The 10013-nt window shown below is 40.2% G+C and overlaps 1 protein-coding gene across 1 annotated transcript; it reads left to right on the top strand.

Annotated features, from left to right (window-relative positions):
- The first annotated feature begins 759 nt into the window (after window positions 1–759).
- Window positions 760–3522, top strand: LOC132629330 (uncharacterized). The gene is made up of 4 exons (XM_060345013.1): window positions 760–1547; window positions 1639–2341; window positions 2449–3023; window positions 3385–3522. Exons 3-4 carry the CDS (start codon window positions 2529–2531, stop codon window positions 3490–3492), a joined length of 603 nt encoding a protein of 200 aa, XP_060200996.1. The 5' UTR covers window positions 760–1547; window positions 1639–2341; window positions 2449–2528; the 3' UTR covers window positions 3493–3522.
- The last annotated feature ends 6491 nt before the right edge of the window (window positions 3523–10013 follow it).

The following is a 10013-nucleotide window of genomic DNA, read 5'->3' as shown; positions in this document are numbered from 1 at the left end:
ATTAGGTTCCCTAATTATTACCCTCGTCATTGAATAATTATACCCTAATCATATGTAACTTCACAAATAAATTCCTAATAACTAATAAACAATGATATGGATTAAGAAAGAAAATACTACCTGAAGCTAGAATCTGATGGAAACGCACTGCCTATTCTCCTCACGGTGGGCACACTTTTGTTTTCTTCGTAAAATTGATTAATTTGAAAAGCCAACAATTCTTTCAATCCCTAAAAACCTCTCAAAACGTGGCCTGCAATAGGGGTGACTTGGCCCACTCCTTTCCTTCGAAAAAAATATTTAAGTCCTTAATTATTTAATCTGTGTAAAGTGATATTGGCCCGTTATCCACTAATTAGCTAACTACCCCAAACTATATATATACACACAGATACTACTTCTACTACTAATAATAATAATACATTCACACACAGTAAATAAATATATTCCAAAAATTACCCATCTATTATATAACTGTGCCACCTATCCCTGCAAGTTAAGAATGTCCTTTAAAACTACGAAAAGGGTATTTTAGCGAAAAGGAGTTTAAAAGCACTAAACGACCAAATGGGTCGTTACAGCCTTATAGGTATTAATGTGGTCCACTATCAGTAGTTTCTAAATAAGGCGTATGGAAGTTGGCTTTATCTAGCCAGTGCATATTTGTTCTGCTAAAATTGGAATAATATATTTTTTTTAATAGTGAGTTACTCCAAATAGCTTGATCTGGACTTTTTTTTTCTTTTATATAAGGTATGGAGTTTCCACGGGTATGCGTACATCCGGGGCCAGAAGTGTACGATGTATTAACACTCCAGGAGAAGCATCGATTAGAGGCTGTGTGGGATGGTTCCTTGAGAGGACCGACCGGATGCCTTTTTCCTCGCCGCGCGGATACCGAATTTTGGAAGCACGTAAGGCGTCATCCTTTTCATCCTCGCATCCTTGACTACTTTGGCCTGTGTGGATTTAGGGAAGTAGTAGAGGTAGGATGTGTATCATATGATTGGGCACTCATCACTGTACTTATAGAGAGATGGCGTCCTGAGACGCACACCTTTCATCTGCGTACAGGGTTTGCGACCATCACATTACAAGATATTGAGGTCATGTTTGGCTTGGTTGTTGATGGTAATCCCTTGAATAATCTTAATGCTAGAAATATAGATATTGTTGGGTGGCAACAATTGATCCATGAGCTTACTGGTTGGGCACCCGGTCTGGATTGTTTTAATGGTGTTAGTAGGTTAGAAGTACATAAATTAATTGAATATATTAGAGGCTTAGATGACATTACAGATCAGACCCCAGAAATTGATGTGCAACAGCGAGTTTGGTTGTACTTGCTATGGCTTTGTGGCGGCACGATATTTCCGGATAAGTCCGGTGACTTACTTAATTTAGACTATTTGCTTGACATGCGTGACCTTAGAGCAATGAGTACACAAGCTTGGAGAGCGGCTGCATTGTCATATTTGTATACTTGTTTATGCCGCGCTTCGTTGAGGAAAGCCAAGGATGTGTGTGGATTCATTTCCTTATTGCAGGTACATGACCTTTAAATTATATAATTTTATTTGGTTTTCCTATTTGATAGTTATAAGGTTTTTATATATTTATTTTAATTTTTTAATATAGGTTTGGGCTTGGGAGCGCATTATACTGATGCAGCCACTATGCAGGGCTCTTCCGCCATACACGGCTCTTGCACGAAAGTGGACTCATCGTAAATCCCGCGAAAATGAGGCACGTGATGTGTTGTAGGGATGTATTGGACAACCTAATAGATGGCCAGGTATTTTATTATAATTATGATTGTTAATGGCGTTTTGATATAATAGTTACGCTTATGTGTAATTTATTTATTTTATTATCATGTAATTTTATGTTCTTTCTATCATAGTTTGTGTGGCAGTCTTATTCAGAGGCCATCATTAATAGACTCCCTGAGTGGTGTCTGCGTGGCCGAGATATTTGGATGGCGCAGGTTCCCCTTATTTGTGGGATCTATCGAGAGTGGCACATGGTAGACCGCGTTCTCAAACAGTTTGGTAGGAAGCAACATATTCCGGGTCCATGTGCTGAGATTGATCCTTTTCATTACAAACGTGATAAGCGGTATGCTATAAAAGTGGAGGATCAACAAAATTTTGCAGAAACAGACTTTTTGTGGGAAAATCGTCGACAAAGGGTAATTCTGGCCGAGTATGAAACTCAAGAACTAGAGTCATTATCAGAGTATTTTTGTTGGTATCGACGTCACTCGTGCACTTTCATAGGAAATCCTACGCATAAAGTGGATAGAGGATACCAACACATGGCAGGCAGGCATGAGGCACTGGTACGTACATTACATTCTATTAGATGTTTGATGTCTTTATATGTGTCTTAGACCACTATCAAATCTTGCAATTTTTTTTAGGCTTTATGACATCAAGAATCGTACAGGTTGGCTCAGCAGACTATCCAAGATCCAACCAAGTCTGAAGGGAATAACAGAGATTTTTAGCCACATTGATACAGAGTCCATGGCTGCTGCCTCTCTGGGGACGATGTTGAGTTTTGCTCCCAATTATACATCACCGGCAGAGTATGTTGAGCCGCCTACTGTGCAAGTGCCTCGTCATCAACGTCCTAGTGTACCAAGACCTGCGGCGCGTGGTAGAGGACGGGGTAACAGACGGGGTCGAGGTCCCGTGGATCACCAGTTGGTTGATGAGAAAGAGGTTCGTTTTGATCAAGATATGTCCAGCTCAATGATGCCTGCAGCTGATGATGCATATTACCCAATAATAGATTTTATGTCCAGCTCATTGACGTCTGCTCCCGAGGTTCAATCACCAGCGGTAATCAGAAGTGAGGGGCCTTTTCAGGCATTTGCATCATCTGAGCCTATTAGCCTCGCAGTTATGGCCCAACAGTTTGGTGTTCAGACAAGCAGCTCTTATGGAATGGCTGAGGGGCCTTTACCTGCATTCACTGGACAGAGCTGTTCAATTGGGAGGAGACTGAGTTTTACCGACGTGAGTATTCTAACCACTTAAATAGCGTGTATCTTGTTTAATGTAATTGCTACCTTATATGTCTATATTATTTATTTTGCATAGTCTCGCATGGTATTTGATGGTGGATCCTCACACATTCCTGTGCCGGATGTACAAACTTTAGAGCCACAAGTTAGCTTTTAATTCAAAGTTTTTGGAGACTTGTGGTTGTTATATGGTGTTTTGTCTTGGTTGCTTTGGTTGTTTGTGTTGGTATATGGTATTGGAGGAAGTCCTTGTTACAGGGGAGATGCTGCCCGATTTTACGTATACAATCAAAGTAATTTCTAAGAAAATTTATCATACAAAAATAACTTCTATTTGTTTATGGCATTTACAGGATGCAGGTGTGATACAAGAGGAGGTTCACCAACGTAGATCAAAACGAGAGCGCCGACAAACTCGGTGTGGCACGGGGGGAGGGGGGGGGGGGGAAGGGACACTGTAAAAATTAAGTTTTTATTGTATAGTGGGTAACTTCATGTTGAAGTATTAGTATTTAAACTTTATTCAATTGGAAAAAGATGGTCACGTTTTTGTTTTTATTTGCCAAGTGTCTTTTTGCTACTGTGGATGAATTGTGAAAAAGTTGGTTTGATGATGCTGGGGTCCACCTGTTTGATAAACCAAAGTCATAACTCATTATTTCTTGGCATTTTCTGACTGTATAGAATCAGGTTCATTTCATTTTTTACTGTATAGAATGGTTGTAAAACGTTAGCTGGCCAACGTTTTGCAACAACAATTCATATTGTTGCAAAACGTTGGCCAGCCAACGTTTTACAACAATTCATGTTTTGTTGCAAAAACGTTGGCACCCAACGTTTTTCCTCCAAAATAGGAATTGTTGTAAAACGTTGGCAGGCCAACGTTTTGCATCAATAAAATGTTGTTGATTGGTAATTGATTCTTGCAATAATAGATTGTTGAAAATTTTTTTACGCCAGAGAATCGTTGCAGTCGTCAAATCACGCATGCAGTTGTAAAAGCAAAAATGATCAATAATTTGTAAAATTTTTGGTGTAAAATCACAGAATACATGCAGTCGTCGAATCTGTCATGCAATCGTCAAATCAAGCGTGCTTTGCGTAAAATCAAATAGTAAATATATTTTTTCAACATCAGCATTATGACATTCAAAGGTCCATGAATCATTTGTTTTATATACTAGTTAAGATTTGTATTCTGCATATCACCCTGAATTCTCCACTTCTCTATTGTAGACATCATTTTTGACGAATTCTCAACTTCTCTCTTGCACTCTCCATTAATTTTTACTTTTGTATTCTGTTGAAAATAATATGGCAAAAACTTATGTAAGAGTTAATTTATATTGGGGTGGTGAAGTTGTGTACGAAGAAGGTTCAGTGAGATATAACCGTCGTCCGGGAGCCGTACAAAGGTTTCCAATTTCCCTCAAATACGATCGTCTACAACGTGTTTTCATAAGCAAAATGGCCATATCTGATCCTAACCTTTTAGTGATTATCACTGGACGATATCCAATATCAATTACGGGTAGGGGATTTCCCATTTACGAGGAAACACTTATTTCGGACGATGACTCTGTATCGTTATTTCTTCGAAGTCCTGATATATTTACCAATCATATCAGTATAGCGACACTTGACATGTATGCAACTGTTGAACGCTCTACTAATGTTGAAGCACCCACTGACGATGAGTTTGATATTCGGGGTACTACGTATCTTCCCGCTATGAATATTAGGCTTCAAAGATGTACACTTCAACAGGAAACAATGATAGGAGTTGGTAGCCAGTCATATAACTTTGGTTGGACTATGCAGAGCTGTGATATTCCTGGACCGAGTAGTGCTCCAGATACAAGTGAATTAGGTGGCGGGAGTATAGTTCGATATCGCCCTACTCAAGTGGAGTCATTTACAGAAAGGTAAATATAACGATGTTTGTTTTTCGCTTAAACTAGGAGACTTCTAACTAATTGTTTCTGAGATTTAAACCCCTTGAATTCTCCTATATTTGTAGGTGTAACGATTTTGAAGAAAACCCCGTATTAACTCAGCTCACACAAATTATGAGCAATAATGATGTAGCTCATGATCACTCCCTTGAGTCAGATAGTGATACCCCGTATTAACCCCTTTTACTTGCTTACCCTAGTCCGAATTTATAGATATGGTCTTGCTACGCTATGAGCACTTCCCCCCTTTAGGTTTCAACTAAGTGTCTCACGAAGTCTCTTGTCTCGCTTTACCCTCTTAGCCGCTAGGCTCGCATTCTAACTTATGTCATAATACATCATGTCATAGTGATAAGAGACAATTCGTATATAGTTTAAATCTACCAATAAATTATCTGAAGAAGGGCATACCTGGTGGTGCATCCTGCGATGCCTCTGGACCCGGTCTCCCACCTAGAGCATAGATACGATGCGGTCCCGTACTGGAAATAGGTGCTCTACCTCCGCCCCTACCTTGGCCGGAAGAAGTCTAGGGTTCTGTCTCGGGGGCTCTCACTGAGGGTGACGATGCTGGTACCAAATTCTCATGAACAATATTACCCACTCTTTGGGGGCAATCTCTAGCATAATGCCACGGGTCACCACAAGTATAGCATGCGCCCTGACGACACCGTCCTACATGACGTCTCCCGCAAGACGCACATCGGGGAGGGGGCATCACCTCCTGCCCTGACCTCACCTGTTGCTGAGAACCCGATACGTAAGAAGAACTCTATCTCTACCGAGGGGAAGTCTCCCTAACCCGATGAGGCCCACGAAACTGCAAAGGTGCACTATGCTGGGGTCTACACTCTCTAGTGAAACCCCTACTCCGACCCTCTGACCTGGCCCTCTTGGGATGACTACCACCCTGCTCTGAAATAGCCTCTCGTTGGCGCCTGCGATCCTCTGACCCTTGAGCATAAGCTTGGATACGAGCTATGTCTATACCCGGCTGCATTGCTACTGCCATACAAGCCTCCTGCAACCCTGGCTCTAATCCCCTCACATATCGGTGAACTCTATCTTCCATTTCCTGCACAATAGAAGGGGCATATCTGGCTAAAGAATCAAACTCCACACTATACTCTCTAACAGACATGCTGCCCTGCCGCAGGTTAAGGAACCTGTCAACCCTTGCCCGCCTCAATTCGGGTGGCATATAATGGCGCAAAAAGGCATCTGAGAATTCCTGCCAAGTCGGCGGAAGGGCATCACTAACTCTCGATAACCTCCATGACTAATACCAATTAATTGTTATACCCTGCAGCCTATAAGCAGCTAACTCAACAGATTATGTATCTGACGCCTTCATCACATTTAAAGTACGCTGCATACAATCTATGAACTCCTGGGGATCAGCATGAGGGTTCGTGCCCTTAAATTCTGGGGGATTTAATGTAAGAAAATCTCAAGCCCTGGCACTAGTAGCCCTATCTGGATATTCATGACCCCTATCCTGTCGTCCCGCCTGGGTAGCAAGTATCTGGGTCAACAAATGTATAGCATCTTTCATTTCTCTCAACTCCTGATGCTGAGCATTCGGCTGAGGGACTGGAGGTATTGATGCTGGTGCTGGAGCTGGGGCTGGATCAGATGCCCTTCTGGATTCCTCTAAAGATGGGGAAGTAGGAGGACTCTGGGACTGAATGCGTATTCCAGCGTAAGTCTGAGCTCTGGTAGATCTAGGGGCTCGACTAACTGCCTCATCCACAACTGCTTTGTCCTTCTGGGCTGCTGTCGCTTTACCCTTCCTAGTCATCACTGAAATCATACAAGGTTATTAGATTAGGGACTTCACTTACGACACAGCTCTATCCGCACGATCTTCACCATGAAAGAAAGAATGACACCCTATTAATGTCTCGTAGCCTCCTGTTTATAGATGTGGTGCACAACACACCGATAAACAAGACTCTACTAGACACCGTCTGCGAACACGCCGAGGACTGACCTGCTCTGATACCACTTTTGTCACGACCCAACCTAGGGCCGTGACGAGTGACCGAGCTTATCCTGCCCGATGACCCAACTTATGTTACTTATTCTCAAATATGGCATTCAATAGTTTTTTTTTCCAACTAAGTCTGAAAGCTGTAAATAAAATACCAACGTCGACACGTAACTCAAAACATCTCAAAACATGTTTACATATATATATATATACATGGCATAGGACAAGGCGAGCCGAAGAGGCTACCACCACTTCTGTACAACAAAACACTGGCCGACAAGGCCAAACAGTAACCATGAAACCCACGTTGTTCACATACTTCTAAAGAGTATGACCTGCAATGTTATATCCCGTATTTTTGAACGTCGGATTATTTGTGAGCTGAGGTAGGGCCCACACGTCAAGATTCTTTTTTTTGGAACATGTGACAAGTTATATGAATCACATATGTAAAGTTAAACACAACTCAAGAAGGACCCTTGGGCCAAATCAAAGTGGAAGCCCTCCAAACGAATATTTTTAAGAAAACGTTTTCGGGTGATCTGACTTCGAGGGGCAAAAACGGTATTATAAGTTTGGAATTTGGAAAAATACCCAGAAATAGAAGTTGTAGATAATTGAATTAGCTTTCCAACCATAGGTCGTGGGTTCTCAGGTGACATCGGTGCAAGGAGATATGGACGTTTTAAGGTCGAAAGGTCAGTGGGCTGGGCCCAACTCGGGACCAACCGGGTTGGCCCAAAAAAAATGAAAAGGAAAATTTAGGCCCAAAGAGAGAAGGGTGGCCGGCCAAGCCTAAGGCCCAACCCATGATTCTAATATTTCCCATGTGCTAAAATGAATATAAGGGTCATTTATCCATTAGAAAGTTCTTGAAACATAGAAGAGAAAAACAAAACACAAAGAAGAGCAAAAAATTAGAAGGCCTTCGGCCATAGCTAGGATTTTTCACCCCTCAAAAATCTTGATCCAAAAATTATTATCTTGTGGTTTTCCTACTATATTAAGGGTCCTTTACAACTTGGTGTAATTGTTTTGGGAGAAAAAACACTTGTTTCTTCAAGTTGACAACTTGTTCAAGTGAAGAAGATAGGAGAAAAAGGTAAGAATCAATTTATTTTTCTTATGTTATGAAGTTTGGTTTATGTTGTAGTATGTAGAAATGAGTAGAATTTGTGAAAATATGGAAGTTTGCAAAGTGGGTGTGTTTATATGAAGGTGGCCGTGTGTATGTGTTAATGTATAGATATGATGAGTTGAATTTTATGTTGTATTCTAGTTGTGGTTATGGTGAAATTTATATTCGAAATGAAAGTTGAATAAATTTGGTGGAAGTTGGAAATATGGAATGTAGAAGATTATGTCACTTTAGAATGATTTTGTGATATTATGGAAATGAGGTTGTTAAGATGTGAATTATGATTATGGTTGATGAAATTGGAAGGTGGAAATATGTTATGAATATGTATGTGGAAGATTAGAAGTTTTGGATGGATTATGGTTTGGTGAAAAATTTGTATATTTTGTATATCTTGTGAATATTTTGTAGAAATGATATGAAATGCTTCCGAATTATATTGTAATGATCTTGATTAGTAATGAATGTAAAAACATTGAGATTGGTTTGGAAATGGGAAGTTGGAATGAAAGTTATTGCACTATGTTGGAAAGAAGACTAGTTATGCTATATTGTGTTGTGTAGTGATTGTTATTGTTGGTGTTGTTGTTGTTGGGTTGTTGTTGAATTATTTTGGCCGAGTTAAATCTCGGGGATGTTGTATGCATAGGGGAGATGCTGCCTAAATTTTTGTAGACAAGTATTGGTTAAGATTGAAATCTTAAAGCCTTACAATTAACATTTGGTAATTGAAACCAAATTGTAGATTTTGGGGAACTTGAAACTTGATTTTTGGAGACGTGTATGAAGCGGAAAAGGTATGTAAGACTTCACTCTTCCTTCTTTGGCATGTCTTAGACATACTAGGTTGGATATGAACCTCGGGGACAACCCTATTCTCCGGAATCCGCGTCTAAAGCTTTCCCTTTTTCATTCAGTAGAATTGAATTGAATATGTTATGAAAATTTGGAAAAATTGCCTAAACATCTAGAACTTGTACAAATGAGACCCGACTACCTTAAAACTCTCACAAGTGACATCATGGAATGTAATATACATAAATTGTGTATGCCGCCTCATTTGATCCGAGGTGGGCCCATTGTTCCCGGATTTTCTCGATTGTTCCGTTTATAAAACGATAAGTGTTGTAATTATTCTAAAGAGAATATGTCTATGATGAGTATGACAAGAATGATAGTATGTCTAAAAGTATTAAGTGAAGGCTTTAATATGAATACAAGAATAATGAACTAGTTCTTGAGTCCAACTTTATTCCTTTGCCATGACTCTATTTTCTAAAAAGATTCTAAAGTACATGAAGTAATGTTTTATAAGTTTTACGATCTTGTTCCATGTTTTCCCTTAATGCTATTCTTCATTAATAGTATCGCCTTATAATATTAGTTCCTTCAAGGTGAGACATGACGATCATGATTATTCCATAATGTAATCGGGGGCTACCGACCTTACGTCACTCCGACGCGAACATGGTTTTCTTGGACTCTCATGCATGCCGTATATATGTTATAAGTACATGTAAATGTATATAGGAAAGATGGGGGAAGGTAAGGCGCTATAGACGCATAGCCACCTGATCAGTTGGAGTATGATACATGATATCGTCCCGGACGCGGGATGCCCGGACGCGGGATATATGGTTAAATGGATCGGAGTCGACGCCTCGGCAATATGATATGTTCTATGTTATATATAGATGAAAAGAAATGTTTTCCAAGAAAGCAAAGTATTATATGTATATGGATCGGGCTGCACGTGCCGCAGCAATATGTTATAGTATATGCACTTATGGATCGGGCTGCACGTTCCGCAGCGCTAAGCATGCATGGTATCCGCCAAAGTGCTCTTATATGTACAGGTTATGTTTCTACTTCATGACATGCGCTATATCTCTTTTA

Source organism: Lycium barbarum, chromosome 2 (genome assembly GCF_019175385.1).
Source record: "Lycium barbarum isolate Lr01 chromosome 2, ASM1917538v2, whole genome shotgun sequence".
Classification (NCBI taxonomy): Eukaryota; Viridiplantae; Streptophyta; class Magnoliopsida; order Solanales; family Solanaceae; genus Lycium; species Lycium barbarum.
The sequence above is the reverse complement of the archived record's forward strand: the minus strand, read 5'-3'. Positions and strand labels throughout refer to the sequence as shown.